This window comes from Pyrgilauda ruficollis, unplaced genomic scaffold (genome assembly GCF_017590135.1).
Source record: "Pyrgilauda ruficollis isolate IOZ18807 unplaced genomic scaffold, ASM1759013v1 scaffold125, whole genome shotgun sequence".
NCBI classification, from domain to species: domain Eukaryota; kingdom Metazoa; phylum Chordata; class Aves; order Passeriformes; family Passeridae; genus Pyrgilauda; species Pyrgilauda ruficollis.
The window spans coordinates 1,256,723-1,276,533 of NW_024510877.1; the positions used below are offsets into that span (position 1 = coordinate 1,256,723).

Consider the following 19,811-nt stretch of genomic DNA (forward strand, 5'->3'; position numbering starts at 1 on the left):
CCCCCCAGCCTTCCCCTCTGTCCCGCTGTCCCCCACTCCGTGCCACCCCTGTTCGCGCAGGTGGGACCCTGAAGACCCTGGAGGAGGCAGACTCCGAGTCCCTCCAAGCCACCTGGTGGCCCGGGGACCCCCGCTCGCTGCCGCTGCGCTCTCCGGACATCCTGCCCGTGCTGGAGCTGGCTGCCCGCTACCGCCGCAGCCCCGCGCACCCCCCGACGCTGCCGCGGGAGCTGCCCTGCTCCCCGCTCTGCCTGCGGCTCCTGCTGCCCTTCTCCAACGCCGCGGGCGAGCTGTGGCTGCTGCTGGACACCGCCGGCACCCCGCACCTGCCCGTGGTGGCCTGCGGCACGTCCCCCTCCGAGCTGCGTGCGGGGCTGCGCCCGCCGCTGCTGCGGCTGCTGCGGGAGCGCCTGGCCTGGGAGCCGCAGCCCGCGGCTCTGGGGCTGCTGGGGCTGCAGCACAGCCCTGGGGGCTCTGGGGACACCGATGGCATCTGCTTCAACGTGCTGCTGAGCGTCCCCCCGGACAGCCAGCGGGAGCAGCCCCCCGAGTCCCGCGACCCCGCGCTGCGCTGGTGGCCCGTGCGGGACGAGGGGCTGCGGGGCCGCGTCCTGCAGAGGCTCCGTGCCACCGTGCCCGTCCGGAGCTAGGGCACGGGAAACCTGGGTTTGGGAATGGGGGGGCTGGGAGGGGCAAACGGGGAGCCTCGGGATGTGCTGGCCGGGCATGGGGGTGCTGCGGGGCTGGGTGCTGCTCTGGGGGTGCTGAGAGCAGAAATGAAATAAACCCGGCTGCTGCTGCTGCTTCTGTGTTCTGGCTGTGGTGGGGAGTGGGGTACGGGGGGGAAATGGGGTTTTGAGGTGTTTGGGGGAAAATGGAGAGTGGGATTTTGGGGTGTTTGGGGGAAAATGGGGAGTGGGTTTGGGAGAAATGGGGTTTTGAGGTGTTTGGGGGAAATGGGGATGGGGTTTGGGGCTGTTTGGGGGAAATGGAGAGTGAGGTTCTGGGGGAAAATGGGGAATAGGTTTAGGGATGTTTGGGAAGGGGCACAGGAGGTGGTGCTGAGTCACAGCTTTATTGGAGCAGAGTCCCATCACCCTCGGGGGGGGGCTTTGCAGGGTCTGGGGGGACAGTCCCCCACCAGAGCACATACACGTGTCACACACACACACACACAGACACACAGACATGTCACACATGTCACACTCTCCCCGCCACAGAGCCAGGGCAGGGGACAATCGAGTCCTTGCAGCTGAGGGGGGTCTCTGTCCCACACACCCCATTATTGCCTCATTATTGCCTAAAAATTCCCTGCTGGAGCCTTGGGGGGCTCGGGGCAGCTCCGACAGCGCAGGGGGAGCAGGAACCACCACCCAGGAGGAGCCACAGCAGCCACGGCTCCGCACCCAGCACGGGGACGTGGTGACACCTCGGGGCTGGCCAAGGCGACAACGAAGGACTCGGCGCCTCCTCGTCCTCCTGCGAGGTCCTTCCCGCGGTGCCACGGCCATTCCTGGCTACTGCAGGGCCACCAAAACGTGGGCTGGGCCATCCCCAGTGGCCACCACAGCCTGGCCAAAGAGGGGGAGCTCAGGGAAGGGCTCAGGGTGGCCCCTCGGGTGGCCCCTTGACCAGGGCGATGGCAGCCAGCTCCTTGCAGAACTCCTCCAGCACCACCACCCCCTTGAACAGCACCGTGTGATCCATCCTGCGGGGACACCAGCCATTGGGGGGGGTGTCTGTGGGGTACAACCCCTCCCCAAAAGGGCATTTTGGGGGACTCACTGCTCTCCTGGCACCAGCCCCAGGAGCTGCCGGCGCACCAGGAGCAGCTTGGCCCTGGAGTGGGGCACGCGCTGGAGCCGCTGCATCAGCTCCCCGATCACCTGGGGAGGGAGGAAAGAGTCACCCCCCCGGCCAGGGGGTGTCCCCGTGTCCCCACACCCCAGTGGGTGACATTACCCTGACAAGGACGGAGAAGAGCGAGCGGCAGCCGGGGGCCAGGCTGAGGTAGGGGTCCAGCAGGTACTCATGGAGGTGGGGGTGGGGGAAGGCAGCCAGCTGGGACAGCACCGAGGTCACCTGCAGGTTCAGGCTGTAGGGCTGGGATGGGGGGGATGCTCAGGACCTGCTGTGGGGGTGACCCCCCAAACACCCCCTCGTTCTGAGCCCATCCCCACCGAGCACTGCTGATGCTTTTGGCCACTTTGTCCCCAAGATGGGGGTCCTGGGGGGGCACAGGGCAGGTGTACCCCTGGTACCTGATCCAGGATCCGGCTCATCCGGTCAAACAGCACCTTGAGGAAGTGTCCCTCGTAAAAAGCCACTCCAGGGTGACAGGAGTCCAGGGGCCGGGGGGACGAGGGCCACCCCCACGGGGCCGCGCTGGCACGGCACGCCTGGACCTGCCCGGGGGTGACAGTAGGTGAGAGCCAGAGCGGGGACAGCCACCAGCAGGCTGGGGACCCCCCCAGGCACCCACCATGCCCAGGGCATCGTGCACGTAGGTGTCGTAGCCGCCCTCCTCCATGCACGACGAGGTCTTGGCCTCCTCGGGGACCAGGCACAGGAAGCTGGAAGAGAGGGAGGACAGCATGGGGAGGGGGATGCAGCCCCCCCATTCCAGCCCAGCCCCTCCAAAGCCCTACCTGCTGACCACCTCGCTCACTTGCCCCTTCCCCGACGGGGAAGGATTTTTTGTCACCCCAAAGTTGTCTGGGAATCCATCAGTGAAATAGGGATCCTCCTCCAGGTCCCTGTGCGGGGTCAGCGTTAGGGGGGTGGGCAGTGGGGGCCGCCCCCCTCGCCCTGCCCCAGCCCCCCTCGCTCACAGCCCGTCCTCCTCGGGGTCCGTCTCGGGGGGCCCGCGCTCCTCGGGGCCGTGGGGGCCGCGCTGCAGGTAAGCCCTGGCCTCCAGGTTCCGCAGCACCAGGTTGTGAGCCACGTGCTCGTGGGGCTTCCTCAGGAGCTCCTCGAAGAGCCGCAGGCTGGCCAGGCTGATCTGGGCATGGCCAGCAGGGTGAGACCCTGGGCACTACCAGCAGGGTGAGACCCCCGGCATGGCCAGCAGGGTGAGACCCTGGGCACTGCCAGCAGGGTGAGACCCCCGGCATGGCCGGCAGGGTGAGACCCGGGGCACGGCCAGCAGGGTGAGACCCTGGGCATGGCCGGCAGGGTGAGACCCTGGGCACTGCCGGCAGGGTGAGACCCTGGGCACAGCTGGCAGGGTGAGACCCTGGGCACGGCCAGCAGGGTGAGACCCCCGGCACTGCCAGCAGGGTGAGACCCCCAGCACCGCCACCCTGCCCGCCCAGGTGAGCTCACCTCGTCGCACAGGTGGTCGCAGCGGTCGATGAGCTGCGCCCGCAGGGGGTGGGGGGCGTCCCCGGGGGTCTCGGGGTGCCGGTGGGGCCCCAGCAGGAAGAGGACGAGGCGGTGGAGCAGGGCGGGCGCGCGGAGCTGCCGCACCGTCCCCGTCAGCACGGCCGTGGCGCCCAGCACGGCCACCTCCGACCTGCCGGGGGGGGAGGACGTGGTTGTCCAGGGAAAAGGGGAACAGCCCCTGCTCCTGGCTCTGAGGGGGTCCTGAGGAGCAGAACGCCCCAGCTGGGGTCACTCACATCTGCAGGAGCTGCGGCTGCAGGATTCCCTGGAAAAACTTCTCCTCCACGGCCTCGCTGATGGCATCGGCCACGAGCTGGGGGGAGGGAGGGGCTGAGAGTGGGGACCCCCCCAGGAGAAGAGGACACAGCCTTAAATTGCACCCCGGGGGGTTTAGGTTGAATTGGGAAGAATTTCTGCACAGAAAGGGTGATTGGATGTTGGAATGGGGCTGCCCAGGGAAGTGGTGGAGTCGCCATCCCTGGAGGTGGCACTCGGCGCTCTGGGCTGGTGACAAGGTGGGGATAAGGCACAAATCAATTCCCAGATTCAAAAATGAATCCCGTGGCTCTCACCGGGTGGGCGCCCATCACCAGCTCATCCAGGAAGTCCAGCCAGCCCAGGAACTCAGCCAGGCTCTCCTTCCCCGGGAAACCCCCGTCCCCTGCACCATCCCCCTGCGACCTGCACGGCATGGAGAATGTGGGGCTGTGACACCGCCTGGGGGGCACCTGGGACCCCCAGCCCAGCGCCCCCTCACCTCCAGCTGGCCCTGTCCATGGCGAGGACGTCGGAGGGGTCAGTGCCAGCGGGCACGGCGCTGTAGAGGTCACAGAGGTGTCCCACGAGCAGCTGGCACAGGGCACTGCCCCGCGCCAGGCAGGTGGCAGCCGCCTCCTGGGACAGCCCCGCCAGCAGCAGCAGGTTCTCCCGAGCCTTCAGCGCCACCCGGCTCTTCTGCGAGGAAGAGGAGGAGGGCACAGGGGTGGCCACACGCCTGGCAGTGCCCGCTGTCCCTGAGGTGCCACCCTTGTGGCCGTACCTTGCTCCTGCACAGCGCCACCAGGCAGGTGACGAGGTTGCTGTCCCTGCGTGCCGGGGAGGGCTGGGCTGGAGGGGAGCTGGCAGCGGTGCCCGGGGCATGCTCCAGACCCTCTTCCCTGGGGCTCTCCGGGGCTCTCCTCCCGTTCAGGACGCTCTTTCCCTGCAGAGGGAGAGGAGCAGCAAAGCATTGCAGCCACAACCTTCCTCCTCCTCCTCATCCTCCTCACGCCGAGGAGCTTTGTGGCAGGGAGGAGGCTGAAAAATGACCCCAATGACAGGAGCCCAAACCCCACAGGGGACCCCACACGGTCCCACCTCCAGGATGTAGGGCAGCAGGCTGGCATCCTGCTGGATTTTGGAGCAGAGCACGGCTGCGAACTGCACCTCCTCCTTCTCGGTGCCGGAGCCCAGGCGGTCCCCGCTGAGCTGGAGCAGCTTCTGGGGAGCAGGGGTGGGGACGTTGGGGTGCTGGGGGCTCCCCCACCCCGTCCCCGTGGCTGTCACCTCCCGGGGACAGGTGGCACCTCACCTGCACGGGCCGGTGGACGTTGAGGTAGTGCAGGAGCGGGTGCTGCAGCTGCCCCAGCAGGCGGCTGAAGAAGAGCAGGACCTGCTGCCTCATCCCGGGGGGATACTGGCACAGGGACACGGGGACAGCAATCAGCCACGTTCCCTGATGTCCCCATAACTGCCCCAAATCACCCCAAAAAGATCCCTCGCTTCCCTTTAACAATGAGGGGTTTAACTCAATTCTCTGCGTCGAAACAAAAAAAAAAATAAAAATCTGGGGGATTATTTCCCAGCACCCCAAAACCCCAAATCCTCCTGGGTGTGAAAGGCCCAGCGTGTCTCCACTTCTATTTGAATAAAAATCTATTTCTAGGGGCCTTGTTGCTGTTATTAGCAGCAAAGGGGCAGCAGAGCCATTATATTTATTATATATTTGGCCAATATTTACTTTTTTTCCACACCTGGCACCTCATCTTGCAAAGCCAAGTGCCAGATGTTTCTATTTTTTTTTTAATATCTGTTTTTATTTTTATTTTTCAAATATCTGTGTGCCAGGTATTTTTAAAAAACCTTCCCGTGCAAGCAGGGATGTGCTGAGGTGCAAGCTCCCAGAAAGGATCCCAGTGGGGAACTTCAGCAATCCAAGACCCTCCCAAAAAAGCCAAGTTTTCCATCACAAAAAGCCAATTTTCCCCAAAAAGGCCAATTATCCCCCTAAAAAAGGCCAATTTTCCAAAAAAACACCAAAAACCCAAGTCCTGTGACCATCTCACACTTCACAAACTCCCATTCTCTGTAAAAATGCTCCAAAATTAAAACCACCGAGGGGCACCATGCGAAGGAGCCGGGAAAGGCTGCGGGTTCGGCCTCTCCCGAGGGATTTTCCCAATTCCCCTGCTCACCTCCGCCTTTCCCAGCGTTCCCAGTGTTTCCAGCAGCTTGTGCTGGAGCAGGTACTCGAGGCACGGCCCCGTGTCCCCCGGCGGGCGCTGCTTCTCCTCGTGCACCAGGATGTCCAACATCTGCCGCAGGCGCCACGGGATGTCCGTCTGCCGCGCCGGAACGCTCTCGTCTGCGGGCACCGGGAGTCGGGCATCGGGGATTTGGGATCCAGGGATTCGGGGAGTCGGGGACTGGGGATTTGGGGTCCAGGGATTTGGGGATTCGGGGATTGGGGATTTGGGGTCCAGGGATTTGGGGATTCAGGGATTGGGGATTTGGAGTTCAAGGATTCAGGGTTCTGGGATCCAGGGATTCAGGAACTGGGGATTTAGGGTCCAGGGATTTGGGGATTCAGGGATTCAGGGTTCAAGGATTCAGGGATTCGGGAATTGGGGATCAGGGATTTGGGGATTCAGGGATTCAGGGACTGGGGATTTGGGGATTCAGGGTTCCAGGTAACCAGGGATCCAGGGATTCGTGGGTTGAGGGATCTGGGGATTCTGGGATTTCAGCATTCAGGGATCAGGGATTCGGGGATTCATAGATTCAGGGGTTCAGGGATTCGGGGATTTGGGGGTTCAGGGATTCAAGGATTCGGAGATCCAGAGTTTCAGGGGTTCAGTGATTCAGGGATTTGGGGATCCAGGGATTCGGGGATATTCAGTGATCCGGGGATCAGGGGTTCGATGATCCAGGGATTCAAGGATTCAGGGGTTCAGGGATTTGGGGATTCAGAGATCAGGGATTCGGGGATTCAATAATCCAGGGGTTCAGGGATTCAGGGATTTGGGGATCCAGGGATTCGGTGATACCGGGATTCAGAGACTCAGAGACCGGGGGATTTGGGGAATCAGGGATTTGGGAATTCAAGGATTCAGGGATCCAGGGATCTGGGGATTCATGGATTCAGAGATTCAGGGATCGGGAGATTCATGGATTCAGGGATTCAAGGTTGGGAGGCTGAGGCGGGGGCATGGCAGCGGGAGGGATGCCCCGGTGAGGTGCCAGCCGTGCCAGTGGGGTTCTGCCAGGAGTTTTCCCTGATCCATGCCATCCCTAAATCCGGCTCCTCCGGAGCGGGAACGACGCTAGATGGCAATGTGAGGATGGAACAGCTGCTTCCGCTCCGGCCTAGGACGCTGCCGGACATCCCGCTCCCCCCGACGCTGCCCGTTCCCCGGGTGGGCACCGGAGACACCCCGGCACAGCCAGGAGCGGGATCCGGCTGGGAACTGGGGCCGGAGCTCTCCCGGCGCCGTTCCAGCGCTGCCGGGGCGCAGCGCGTTCCCGAAGGGACGTGTCCCAGCCTGTGCCGGGAGTGTCCCCACCCACCCCAAAGTCCCCGTGCCGACCCCACCGCGCTGCCAGGGGGTCCTGGCTGGGCAGGGCAGAGAACCCCGCGGGGGTAAATCCTGCCGGGGTTTGGGAAGGGTGTCCCGTGGCCCGTCCCCACGTGCCAGGCCAGCCACAGTGCACTGGGGTCCTGTCCCAGGGCTTGGGGTTCCGTGGCAGGGTGCAGGGATTTGTCCCAGGACACGGGGTCCTGTCCCGGGATATGTCCCCTGACCCCGCCCCAGGGCACAGGGATCATTCCTAGGCCGGGGACCCCGTTTTAGGACACAGGGACCCTCTCCCAGGACACACGGTCCCCTCCCAGGACATGGGATCGTGTCCCAGGGAATGGGGTCCGCTCTTAGAGCACTGCGACCCCCCCACCTCCTTGGGCACAGGGACCTTATCCCCGTTTTTAGGACACCCTATTTTAGGATACAAGGACCTCTCCTAGGACACGAAAACTCTGTTCCCAAACCACAAGGATTTATTCCCACCTGAGACCCCATCCCGGTGAGAAAGAACTCCATCCCGGGAAACAGGGACCCCATCCCGGACAAAAGCACCACAAGCCCGGGGCACCGGGACCCTCTCCCCGCGCCCCACTCACCTGTGGCCTCCAGGTAGTAGCCGGTGATGCCCGTCCAGTGCTCGGTGAAGGCTTCCAGCAGGTCCACGCTGGGCTCCCGCTGCTCACACCGGGACCGGGGTCAGGCGGGCACGGAACCCCCCACTCCCGGTGCCGGTCCCGGTCCCGTTCCTCCCGCGTCCCCCCCGGCCCCGCTCACCGTCTCCACCGCCTGCTGCAGCAGCGCTCCCAGACGGCTGAGCATGGCTGGGACCCCCGGGACCGGCCCCGGCCCCGGTCCCGACCCCGCCGCCGGCCCCGCCGCCCCCGGCCCCGCCCCGGCCGGGGCGGAGCGGCAGCGGAAGTCCAGGTGCGGAGCGCGGCCCGCCCCGCCCCGTCCCGCCCCCGGCGGCTCCGCTGCGGCTCCCGAAGGGATGGGCCGGGCTGGGAGCGAGAAGGGTGGAGGACGGAGGGGCTGGGAAGGTGCCTCAGCCCTAAAATTGCTCCGCGGGCAGTTCTGGATGGGGTGGACCCAGGGCACCGGGGTGGGGATGGACCCCACACACCTGGAGGGGAACAAACCCCCCACACACCGGGCGGAGGCATCATCCTACCCGGGATGGACCCCACAAACCCTTCACTGGGATGGGGATTGACCCCACAAACCCTTCACCGGGATGGGGACTGACCCCAGAACCCCTTCACCAGAATGGGGATTAACCCCACAAATCCCTTCACTGGGATCGGGACTGACCCCAGAAACCCCTTCACTGGGATCAGGATTGACCCTACAAACCCCTTCACCGGGATGGGGATTGACCCCACAAACCCCTTCCCTGGGATCGAGACTGACCCCACAAACCCTTCACCAGGATCAGGATTGACCCCACAAACTTCTTCACTGGGTGGGGAGTGACCCCACAAACCCTTCACCAGGATCAGGATACCTCCCATAAACTCTTTAACCAGGATTGGGATTGGCCTCACAAACTCCTTCACCGGGATGGGGATTGACCCTACAAACCCCTTCACCGGGATGGGGATTGACCCTACAAACCCCTTCACCGGGATGGGGATTGACCCCACAAACCCCTTCCCTGGGATCGAGACTGACCCCACAAACCCTTCACCAGGATCAGGATTGACCCCACAAACCCCTTCACAGGGATGGAGCCCGCACCCACCAGGATAATGACAAGGACCCCCCCTCCCCTGCCCAGCTCACCATTTACCACAGCACAACCCAAGTTTTATGACATTTTTTTTTAATTCTCTAAAAAACAAAAACATTTCTCCAATTAAAACCAAGCCCTGACAAGCACAGCTGTTGGAAAACTGCCCAGGGCCCAGCCCGGGTCCTGCTGACTCCAGGGAATGGACAATTGGATGCTCCCAAACCTGTGTTCCCCAGGGTTTACCCACACCCAGCCCTGGAAATTCGGGGTCCTGGAGGGGGATTGGGGTGGGCCCACACTGGGGACAGAGCCAGCAGCTCCTGAAGTTGTACCCAGGGATTGTGTACCCCAAAAACGAGGCGCTGGGACGGGTGGGGATGCAGCAGGGAAACCCCCGGGTGGAGAGCTGATATGTGTGTGTCGATATATCTGGATATAAAAAATAGATGTGCGTAGTTGTAGCGTTGATACTGACGGATACATTCAAATTCCAGGCTGGTCCCAGGCTGGTCCTGCACGATCCACGTGCAGCCCGATGGTCTCTGGGAGACTCCTGCTGCGTGCTCACATCGCAGATTTCATCTCCCACTCCTGGACAAATTGGGGGTCAATCCCTCATTTCCCTGCTCTGTGGGATCCCCCAAACCCTTCTGTCCTGGATTGCCAGGCGCATTGTATTCCGTTTGCCATCTGCATGGCACCTTCCCATTCCCCCGGATCCCGGAGTTACCTTTGTCTTCCTCATCACATTTCCCTTCCCCGCCACGACCGGGGATGGCGGCGGCCTCAGGGCGCTCCTGGCCGAGGTGGTGCGCTTCAGCAGCGGCCTGAGGAACGATCCCTGAGGGAAAAGCAGCGGAGGAAGGGTCAGGAGTGCCCCCCAAACCTCACCATCCCTGTAATTCACGCCTCCTCTGGTGTCCCCCACCTCGGAGCCAGCCGAGCTGGCGGTGGCGGTGATGTGACCCTTCAGTGACTTCCCGAGCGCCAGCAGGTTCATCTCGGAGCCGGCTTTCAGCCTGCCCTTCACGCCCCTCTCCAGCTGCCCCACCTTCTCCTCCAGCTTGGGAAACGCTCTTTTCCCTGCAAGGACAGCAGGAGCGCTGCCAAGGCCGGGCACCACAACCCTGCCAGCTGCTCCGGCCAGGAGCGGGCAGCGCCCGGCCCCAGAGTGTAGGAATGTGCTCTCTGTTGAGGGAGTGACTAAATTATCTTTTGTCTTTTTAAAAAGGAAAAAAGCTCAGAAGTTTCTCTCTTTAATTGGGTAAAAAGACAATTCATAGGACTTAGGGGACTTTACTTTAAACTTAAGGATAGCTAATTGGACAGAAGCTAAAAAGTCTTGCTTAGGCAATGTCAGAACCCAGGACATTGCTCTGACTGCCCTGGATGGCTCCAGACCCTGGCAGGGGGCTCAGAGACCTTGGCATGGAGTCAAAGACACCTGTGCCTTTGATTTTAACCCACAGAAAAAATTACCAGCTTTGTGTGAAGATTTACAAGCCACAAGAGTTTGAGTAGAATGATAGTTAATTTGTCACAGGGTTGAAAAGTAGAATTTTGGGGGTTTTAGAATGGAATCGAAGGCACAGACTCTGTGCCAAGGTCTCTGAGCCCCCTGCCAGGGTCTTGAGCCATTCAGGGCAGTCAGAGGAATGTCCTGGGCTCCGACAAGGCACTTTGCTAGAAAAAGAAGAGAACAAAAGAACTAAGGGTTTTTGTAGGGTGTTTTATGAGAAGCAAGAGCTTTTCGCCCTCAGCTCAGGTTTTCTCTGTAAAGAGCTTTGTTATTTTGCCTTTTATTAAAACTCTTCTGTTTCTAACACTACTACAGAAGCCATCTTGCTGTTTTTGTGCTATCTGAGCTATTTTAGGTGTGAAGCATTTCTCTGAGAGCTCACAAGCCCTAGCTCGAAGGGATCATAATACCACCAGAGCCCCTGGGCGCTCCTACCGACGAGGACATCCAGCCCCTCCCGCGCCCCCTTCCTCTGGGGCAGGGTCAGGGTGTGCTGGGAGAGGCAGAAATCCCTGCTCTGCAGGCTGGGGCTGTCCTTCGACAGCTGGGCGCTGGCAGGCCTGGCCCGGAGAGCTGCTGGTGCTGCTGGGGAGGAAGGGAAGAGAGGGAGGGTCAGGAGGAAAGGCAGGGAGATGGTGGGAAAAAAGGGAAGAGGAAGGGTGATCAGGAGGAAGGGAAGAGAAATGATGATCAGGAGGAAGAGGAGGGAGGGTGAGGAGGAAAGGAAGAGACAGGATGATGAGGAAGGGAAGAGAAAGGGTGATCAGGAGGAAGGGAAGAGGAGGGAGGGTCAGGAGGAAGAGCAGGGGAAGGATGGTGGGGAGGAAAGGCAGGGGAAGGATGCTCAAGGGACAGAGCAGAGGAGGGACACTGGGGAGAAAGGGAAGAGAAAAGATGATCAGGAGGAAGGGAAGAGGAGGGAGGATGAGGAGGGAGGATGAGGAGGAAAGGAAGAGAAAGGATGATCAGGAAGAAGAGAAGAGAAAGGGTGATCAGGAGGAAGGGTGGATGGGGGAAGATCAGAAAGAAGGAAAGAGAGGAAGGGTCAGGAGGAAGAGAAGAGAAAGGTCTATTATCCCCCCCCCAAAAAAAAGCTGATTTTCCCAAAAAAAAACCCAAACCCTGTGACCACCTCACAGTTCACAAACTCCCCTTCACAGTAAAAACGCTCCAAAATGAAAATTACTGAGGTGCACCATAGAGCAGCTGGGAAAGGCTGTGGGAATGATCCTGAATAATCAGGGGGAAGGGAAGGGAAAGGATTATCAGGGAGAAGGGAAGGGAAGGGAAGAGAAGAGAAGAGAAGAGAAGAGAAGAGAAGAGAAGGAGGAAGGGAAGAGAAAGCAAAATCAGGAGGAAGGGAAGAGGAGGAACGCTGGGGAGGAAGGCCAGGGGAAGGACACAGAAATCCCATCTCTCATGGGCACCGCAGCCTCCATGCCAGCCCGGGGAGCTGGGGAGGGTGGGGACACCCCTGGCTGGAGCACCCAGCCCCTCTCACCTGCCTGCGCGGGCCGGGCACCGCCCGGGGCGGGGCTGGCACAGGAGGGCAGGGCAGACACGGGTCTCCGGCGCTGCCCCGGCGCTGCCCGGTCCAGGCTCTGCTGCTGCGGAAGGAAGCCCGGGAGAGGCCCGTGGGCAAGGGGACGGTGGGAGTGGATCCCCCCACGCTGAGGGGCACGAGTGGGGGGCAAAGGGCACCAGCAGAGGTTACCAGCTGCTGCAGCCGCTCCGCGTTGGAGTAGAGATGTTTGGGGCTCTCAGCTGGCGGGGGCTGCCCGAAGGGATCGTCCATGTAGGCGTTGGGGGTGGGGACGCGGCGCAGCAGCAGCCCCCTGCAAGCAGGAGGGGATCGCGTTACCTCCCACACCCCACACGGAGCTGGGGCCGGGGGTCCCAAAGCCCTTACCCGGCAGCGGGGCGGCTGCTCGGCCTGGGGGGTCTCGGGGGGGGCCCATCAGCCTTCTTTGGCTCCACTCCTCCCCTGGCCTGCAGGGTCTTCAGCCAGGCTTCCCTTTCCTCGTCCGAACGGGCCTGGTGTGGGGCAGAGTCTGGACTCAGGGGTGTCCCTGCAGCAGGGTCTGGGCACAAGGGGTGTCTGCCAGGTCAGGGTTTGGGCTCAGGGGGTGCCCCCGGGGCAGAGTCTGGGCTCAGGGGTGCCCCCGGGGCAGAGTCTGTGCTGAGGGGGTGCCCCTGCAGCAGTGTTCGGGCTCAGGGGGTGCCCCCAGGGCAGTGTAAAGCCCGGGCTCAGGGGCTGCCCCCCCGGGGTAAGGCCCGGGCTCAGGGGGTGCCCCCCGGAGGGACACGGGGGTGCCCTGCTGGTCACTCACCTGCAGCAGGGCGAGCTCCCGGCCGCGCTGGGCGATGCGGATCCGGAGGTTTTGGGGGGAGCCGGCGGCCGCCCCGGGGGACACCTCGCAGCCGTCCAGGCGCAGGGCGCACACGGGGCGCTGGGCAGCGCCGGGCTCCGGGAACATGCGCAGGGCTCCGTGCCGGACCGCGCACCACAGGCGCTGCCAGCGCCCGCGCAGCCGCACGGCCAGGAACCCTGCGGGCAGCCCGGTCAGCGGGCACGGGGGGCGGCACCCCCCTCACCCCGTCCCCTCGCAGCCCCCACCTCCTTTGGCGTCCTCTCCGGGCCGCGGGCTGCGGGCAGGGCTCTGCCGGGAGCGGTTCTCCTCCTCCTCTTCCTCCTTGGCGAGCTGAGAGTGAGGATGGGGGGAGCCCCAGCTCTGTGGGTTCTCAGCCTCCTGAGCCCTGACCCCCTCCCCAGGGCAACGCTCCCCGGAAGGAGCCCAGGATATGGGGTTGGGGTGTATTCCCGAGCCGTTCCCGTTCCTGGGTTTGCCGGGGGACCAACTCACCCTGCTGAGCCTCGAGGAAGGGGACGCGGGGACACTGAGGGCTGCCAGCCCGCTCGGGGCATCGCTGCTCACCTCCTCGATCACCTGCCGGGGGAAACGGGCAGCGCTGCACCCCGCGCTCCGGCTGCCCGGCTAAAAAAGCTCCGCACAACCCCGAGAAGGGAACTGGGGACACACCGGACCATCCCCAGCCCCCCGGGAGCACCGGAGCAGGGCTCTGCCCCCACTTCCCCCTGCCCGCCCCGCTCCTGCCCGGCTGCAACACCTCCAAACCTTCCTCCAGTCCTCAGCCTGCTGCCGGCTCTGGAAGCCGATGACCAACACCTCTCCTGCCGTCCCTGTCACCTTCAGGGCGTGGGGCATCTTCTTGCCCCGCTTGTCCTTGTAGGTGACCCGGCAGCCGCGCAGGTCCAGCTCCAGCACCGGCTGCAGGTCAGCGGCGCACCTGAAGCACTGGGGGAGGCACGGCGGGGTCAGGGGGGCACGGAGGGGCTGGTGGGGGGCACGGAGTCCCCGTAGCACCCTCCATCCCTTCATCCATCCTCCTCCTCAGCCGCTCACCAGCAGCACGTGCTCCCGGACGATGAAGAGCTGCTTCGCCCACTGCCCGAGCCAGCGCTTCCTCCAGAGGAAGCCGCAGAGCTGCGGCTCGGGGCGCCCGGGGGGCTCGGTCTCGCCGCTTGTGGCCGATGGCCAGCGCAGGTAGTGGGCCCTATCCGTCACCCCTTCCTCCTCCTCTTCCTCCTCTCCGTACGACTCGTAGTGGCTGCTGTCGCTGTCGCCACCGCCTGGGAGCCGGGATGGGGTTAGGGCGGGGGGGCGCGGGGCTCTGGGGAGGGGGCGCGGGGGAACCTCACCGGTTCTGCCATAGCCGGGGGGTTCGGCGTCTTCGTAGGAGTCATCGGCTGGGGGGGCCGGGGGGACGCCCGGCTCCTTGTTCTGGAGGTACAAGGGGTGTTCCAAAGGCGCTGCCCCCCGGGCAACCTCGCAGGGTCCCCAAGTCACTGCCGGGGCCGGGTGGGCACCAAAAAACCTTCCAGTCTGGTTGGACCCCCTCCGAGAGCAAGACTGGCCAGCGGTGCCATCCCTGGCATGGCCGAGCCCCTCTCCCACCCCTCTGAGCCCCCCAGCCCCTCGCTGCCCCCTCTCACCGCTCCGTGCGGGCTCGGGGCGCTGCCCGGGCGGCACTCGCAGGTTCTGCCTCCCGCTGCATCCGCGCTCCTGGAGCCTGCGGGGAAAAGCAGCACCGGCAGCGCCGTGCTGGGGGGCTGAGGGGTCGGGGACCCCCCAAACCACGAGTGGAGGAGGAGATGGGGGGTGGATCGGATCGTGGGACTCACCCGGACTGCTCCGGCCCTGCGGGGTCCCCGGGGAGGGCGAGAGGCAGCGCATGATCATGTACTCTGCATCCTCTGCTGCGGGGGCAGCGCCGGGTCACGGCCCCGCTCCCGCGCCCGCCCCGCTGCCCACCGGGCACCGGCCGGGGGCTCCCCCCGCCCCCAGAGCCGCACTCACACGGCGGGCCCTGCAGCCGGGCCAGGAGGTCGGACACGGATCTTTTCTTGACCCGAGCTGCGGCGCTGAGGCTCTCGCGGTCCAGGATGAGCAGGAAGGAGCGCAGGTCCGACAGCAGCTTGTCCAGGTCTGCAGGGGACAGGGACGGCGACGTGCCACTGCGCCCTCCAGGCACCGTGTGGGCACGGGTCCCCATCGCTGCCCCCGCACTGGGCACGGCTGGGGTGCCCCTGATGCCCTGAGGGGTCCCCGATGCCATGGGGTGCCCCCCATGCCATGAGGGGTCCCCGATGCCATGAGGGTGCCCCAATGCCTTAGGGATGTCCCCTATGCCTTGGGAGTGTCTCTGATGCCTTGGGGGTTTCCCCCATGCCATGAGGGGTCCCCGATTCCTTGGGGGTCCCCGATGTTATGTATGGGGTGTCCCGGATGCCATGAGGGTGTCCCCTATGCCATGGGGGGGTGCCCGATGTTATGTATGGGGTGCCCCCCATGCCATGAGGGTGTCCCCTATGCCATGGGGGGTACGTGCCCGCTCCCACCGGCCCTGCACTGCTCCGGCACCTGCCCCGGCCGGGCACAATCCGGCCATTGAGGGGTGCGGGGGGATGGGGGGAGGATGAGGAGGGGGCCCTGCGGGGATGAAGGCTCCTCTGTGCGCGCTCACAGAGCCGGTTTGTTCCCGTTGGACCGGGGCAGCCGTGGCCGGGGACTGCGCTGCTGCTGCTCCTCCACGTGCGGAGGAGGATGAGGAGGAGGAGGAGGAGGAGGAGGAAGGGGACCCCTGGCAGGCTGGAGCAGCTGATGAAGGCTGAAATACCGGCCATTCACCCACCGAAGGCGGGGCACAGCGCCAGGCGGGGACCCCGGCTCTGCCACGCCGGGAAGGACAGAGCGACAAGGACAGAGGGACAAGGAGCTGCTTTGTGCCTGGAGCAGGGACAGCGGGAGCGCCGGGCCAGCAGCCCCTCCACCCCGCGCTCCCCCGAGAGGCTCCGGGCACGGGGACCTCTGTCCCTCTGTCCCTCTGTCCCCCTGTCCCGCTGTCCCGGTGGGGGCAGTTTGGGCTCCATGCAGGTGCTGCAGGGCAGGATCAGGGGTACCCTCAGTTTGTCGCCTCTCCCCGCTCCGGCAGGGCCCCCCCCGCCCTGGGCCCCTCCCGGTGCCACCACCGGAGCTGGCAGATGTCCCTCAGTGCCCCCGGGGTCGCTGCCCGGCTCCCCCCAGGCTCCTTCCAGCTGCGCATCTGGAATTGGTTTGCGCGGCCCCGCTCCCTGCTCCCAGCTGGGATCAAACATTCCAGACCCGCTGCGGGAACCCAGCACGGCCTGGCACAGGTGCCAGCTGCCCCCGGACCATCCTGATCCCTGCTCGAGTCCCCCTGCCATTTCCCAGCTGGAAAGGGACAGTCCCAGTGAAGACACCACCGGCCGGGATGCTCCTCCTGCAATGCTCCAGGTGACCCCGACCCCCCACATCGCTGAATCCCAAATTTCTCCGGGTTAACAGGGATGCAGCGCACCCCAAAAAGGCGGTGGCACCCCCTGGGTGAGGTGAGGGAAGAAGTCCCCCCTGCCACGCGTGTTACAGGGGGCGGGGTGAAGCCCCCTCTCCTCCCCCGGCCACCACCGGAGCTGGCAGATGTCCCTCAGTGCCCCCGGGGTCGCTGCCCGGCTCCCCCCAGGCTCCTTCCAGCCACGCATCTGGAATTGGTTTGAGCGGCCCTGCTCCCAGCTCCCAGCTGGGATCAAACATTCCAGACCCGCTGCGGGAACCCAGCACGGCCTGGCACAGGTGCCAGCTGCCCCCGGACCATCCTGATCCCTGCTCGAGTCCCCCTGCCATTTCTCAGCTGGAAAGGGACAGTCCCAGTGAAGCCACCACCGGCCGGGATGCTCCTCCTGCAATGCTCCAGGTGACCCCGACCCCCCACATCGCTGAGTCCCAAATTTCTCCGGGTTAACAGGGATGCAGCGCACCCCAAAAAGGCGGTGGCACCCCCTGGGTGAGGTGAGGGAAGAAGTCCCCCCTGCCACGCGTGTTACAGGGGGCGGGGTGAAGCCCCCTCTCCTCCCCCGGAGGTGCTGGCACGGGGGACCCCCGTCCCCTCCGGACGGGGAGCACACACCCTGCCCGGGGGGAGAGGAAACATCTGGCAGCGCGGTCCGGCTGAGCAACGCCGGAGCTGGGCCCAAACATCTGGATTTCCCTGGAAACCGGGGAAGGCAAGGGGGGGAAGAGCTCCCTGTGGGAAAGGCGGCGGGGGCTGGGGCAGGGGCTGGCTGAAGGGACCTGCTGGCGGCGTGGGGCACACGGGGACTGTCGCCCCTGGCCAGCGGGCCTGGCTCTTCCCCTCCCTCTCTGCTCTCCTCCGCCCAGGCCGAATTCCTCGGCAATGACATCTCCGTCCACTCAGCCTTTTGCCCTCGCTGCGCCCCCCGCTCCCCCCGGCCGCGGTGCCCTCGCTGGGGCAGCGATCCGTGCCCGGCCGTGCCCAGCTGTGCCCAGTCGTGCCCGCAGCCGGTGCAGGGCGAGCAGGGACTGCCCTGAGCCCTGGCCCGGTGCCCGTTCCTGCTGCCGTGCCAAGGGAAAGCGGTCGGGATGGAAAACATCTGCCTCGGTCTCCAGGGCGGGAGGAAAACGCCCCCCAAACACACACAGAGCGTCTCCTAGCAAAGCTCCCCGCTCCCGCGGGACGTGTCCCGGCACGGTGGCACCCTCACCCTCGTGCCATCATCCTCGCCCTCGCGGGAGGAGGAGGAAGGACGGGGCGGCCCCAGGGATGCCATGGGAACGCGCAGTGCCCGGGTGATGCCAGCGCGGGCAGCGATTCGGGGCTGCCTTTTGGAGTTGGCGCCTCTGCGGGGTTTGATCCGCGCCATGAGGCGTTCGGGGGGTGCGGGGGTGCTGAGGTGACCCGGGGGACCCCGGGGGTGGCTCTGGCCCAGCGCGGGATGACTCAGAGGAGGCTGCAGGGAGCTGCTCGCGGCCACAGCGTGACTCGTCATGTGCGGAGGCTCCAGGCCACGGCTGCAGGGTGGGGACGCTCCCCCCCCGGCTGCTGCACCCCCAAATTGCCCCTGGGAGGCCGCTGGAAGGGGCGCTGTCCCCCCCCACCCCGCCATGGCACCCCAGTGTCGGGGGGGACTCCCCGTCCCTCCTTGTCCCCTCACGTCCCTTCCCCTCCAGCTCCCACCCTGCAGCCCCCCGAGCCTTCCACCACCCCCTTTTCACCCTCTCCTCTTTCCCCGAACCCCCTTTTCCCTTCCACGCCCCCACGGACACCCGCACCAGCCGCACCCGCGTGGGCTCCCCCCGTAGCCCCCTCAGGCTCTGAACCCCCTTTTCCCCCCGTTTTTGGGTTTGTGCCCCAGCCCCGCGTCCCTTCGGAGTCCCCGTACCTCGCTGCCGGGACATGGTGCGGGAGCGCTCACATCGCGGCGGGACCGGGACCGGGACCGGGATGGGGATCCGGACCGGGACCGGGATCGGGATCCGGACAGGGATCGGGATCCGGATCCGGACAGGGATCGGGACCGGGATCGGGACCGGGATCAGGACAGGGACAGGGACCGGGACCGGGATCAGGATCAGGACCGGGATCGGGACCGGGATCGGGATGGGGATGGGGACCGGGACCGGGGCAGCGCTGGCCCGGCCCGGCTCGGCTCGCACACGCCCTGCGGGCCCCCAGCACAGCCCGGCCGGGGCGGGAGGAAGGCGGGGAAGGCTCCGGGTTCTCCTCGGAGCAGCACCGCCATCTGCAGGGACCCGGGCTCGCGTCCGGGGGGATTTTTGGACGAGAGGGGGAAGCAAAGCTGCGCAGCCAGGCTGGATAAAGCCATTTCACCTTTAATTGTAAGCAAAAAATCACTCTCACGCGGATTCTCCGACACCAGCAAATAAAATAAACTCTAACAAAAACAGAGAAAGTGAATCACTGTAGTCCAGTCCGAAAACAACCCATATTTATATATATATTTATAGATATGTCGTTTGTAGCAGTGAAAGGCAAGTATGGGCCAGTGAATTCCCGATAAATTACATTCTTTACATCCCAACAAGGTCTAGCGGCTGGAAAGTGGCTGGAAACAAAAACCGGGGAGCGTGGAGGGGCCGGGGGGTGCGGGGAGAGAGGGGTCCTGCCCAAAACGTGTGCCTGGAGAGGGGAGGGGGGAAGGGAAGGTGCTGCCCGGTGCCGAGCCCTGTCCCGCGGCCGGGAGGGGACGGGGACAGTGCCCGGCCCCCGTGAGAGCCGCGGTGCCATCGAGCCGTGCCCTGCTCCAATCCACCGGCCCAGCTCATCATCCATGTCAGTTCAGCGCCCTCCTGTGCCCCCCAAATCATCACCTCAGTGCCTTCCTGTGCCCCACAAATCATCACCCCAGAGCCCTCTTGTGCCCCCCAAATCATTGCCCATGTGCCCACCAAATCATCACTCCAGAACCCTTCTCTGCCCCCCAAATCATCGCCACAGCACCCTCCTGTGCCCCCCAAATCATCACCCCTGTACCCCCAAATCATCGCCCAGCACCTGGCACAGGAGGGACGGGGGGCACAGAGCTGGGGGGCTGGGGGGTTAAGCTGGGATTTGGGCCTGGCTTTGCCGGGAGAACGTCGGTCTGGCAGTGTCGGCCCCCAGGCTCTTCCCAAGCCTCAGGGTGGGGCGCAGGGGCACCTTGGGGGGCACAGGGGCACCTCGGGGGGCACGGCAGAACCGTGCCCGCCGGGCAGCCGACCCCCAGGGAGGAGGGGACCCCCCAGAACCCCCCTAGTGGAGCCGAAAGTAGAGCCAGGCACGTTCCTGGGGGGAAAAGGGGGGCACAAAGCCCAGAGACCCCCCCAAACCTCCCCTCCCGGCAGAACCGTGCCCGCCGGGGGGCAGGGGCTGCCCCGGGCCGGCCCCCCGTGCCAGGCAGGTTCGGTGCCCCCAGCCCCGTCCCCTGCAGCAGGAGTGAGGT

The 19,811-nt window shown here is 64.7% G+C and overlaps 4 protein-coding genes across 5 annotated transcripts in view; 1 reads left to right on the forward strand and 3 right to left on the reverse strand.

Moving 5' to 3' along the window:
* NUDT18 (nudix hydrolase 18) overlaps positions 1–781 on the forward strand; it is a 2,536-nt gene extending 1,755 nt beyond the window's left edge. Inside the window, exon 4 of one of the 2 annotated variants that reach the window (XM_041490679.1) lies at positions 61–778. In XM_041490679.1, coding sequence (XP_041346613.1) covers positions 61–650 — 590 coding nt within the window. In that variant the 3' untranslated portion in view covers positions 651–778. Of the gene's footprint in view, positions 1–60 lie in introns of both variants that reach the window. The other variant, XM_041490680.1, reaches the window with a different exon arrangement.
* Positions 782–1,056: 275 nt separating this feature from the next.
* FHIP2B (FHF complex subunit HOOK interacting protein 2B) lies at positions 1,057–8,119 on the reverse strand. Its single transcript, XM_041490668.1, has 17 exons — positions 7,998–8,119; positions 7,820–7,898; positions 5,838–6,007; positions 4,955–5,059; positions 4,741–4,863; positions 4,424–4,585; positions 4,142–4,338; positions 3,957–4,065; positions 3,621–3,697; positions 3,325–3,514; positions 2,832–3,001; positions 2,649–2,756; positions 2,483–2,573; positions 2,262–2,405; positions 1,963–2,103; positions 1,786–1,886; positions 1,057–1,708 (listed from the first exon to the last, which is right to left on the reverse strand). Exons 1-17 carry the CDS (start codon positions 8,040–8,042, stop codon positions 1,603–1,605), a joined length of 2,118 nt encoding a protein of 705 aa, XP_041346602.1. The 5' UTR covers positions 8,043–8,119; the 3' UTR covers positions 1,057–1,602.
* Positions 8,120–9,375: 1,256 nt separating this feature from the next.
* On the reverse strand, positions 9,376–15,681 carry LOC121366011 (actin filament-associated protein 1-like 2). The gene is made up of 16 exons (XM_041490673.1): positions 14,851–15,681; positions 14,676–14,750; positions 14,487–14,563; positions 14,193–14,274; positions 13,897–14,123; positions 13,609–13,788; positions 13,336–13,419; positions 13,089–13,173; positions 12,802–13,019; positions 12,381–12,505; positions 12,186–12,306; positions 11,973–12,078; positions 10,907–11,056; positions 9,881–10,035; positions 9,683–9,793; positions 9,376–9,543 (listed from the first exon to the last, which is right to left on the reverse strand). The coding sequence occupies exons 1-16, from the start codon at positions 15,224–15,226 to the stop codon at positions 9,517–9,519; spliced, it is 2,199 nt and encodes a 732-aa protein (XP_041346607.1). The 5' UTR covers positions 15,227–15,681; the 3' UTR covers positions 9,376–9,516.
* A 3,715-nt stretch (positions 15,682–19,396) lies between these two features.
* Positions 19,397–19,811, reverse strand: part of DMTN (dematin actin binding protein) — a 9,217-nt gene continuing 8,802 nt past the window's right edge. The window contains exon 18 of the mRNA XM_041490628.1: positions 19,397–19,428. The gene's annotated coding sequence lies outside the window, so the exon portion shown is untranslated. The remainder of the gene's footprint in view (positions 19,429–19,811) is intronic.

Bases quoted from the DNA above. Each gene is read 5' to 3' on its own strand.
- FHIP2B (XM_041490668.1), bottom strand. From the start codon at position 8,042: ATGCTCAGCCGTCTGGGAGCGCTGCTGCAGCAGGCGGTGGAGACG. The intron at 3,698-3,956 runs GTGAGAGCCACG...CCCTCCCCCCAG, and splicing joins TGGTGATGGGCGCCCACCCG to CTCGTGGCCGATGCCATCAG. The intron at 1,709-1,785 runs GTGAGTCCCCCA...GTGTCCCCGCAG, and splicing joins GGGCTGGTGCCAGGAGAGCA to GATGGATCACACGGTGCTGT.
- LOC121366011 (XM_041490673.1), bottom strand. From the start codon at position 15,226: ATGGCATGGGGGAAACCCCCAAGGCATCAGAGACACTCCCAAGGCATA. The intron at 14,564-14,675 runs GTGAGTCCCACG...TTTTCCCCGCAG, and splicing joins GCAGGGCCGGAGCAGTCCGG to GCTCCAGGAGCGCGGATGCA. The intron at 9,794-9,880 runs GTGGGGGACACC...CTTTTCCCTCAG, and splicing joins CCAGCTCGGCTGGCTCCGAG to GGATCGTTCCTCAGGCCGCT.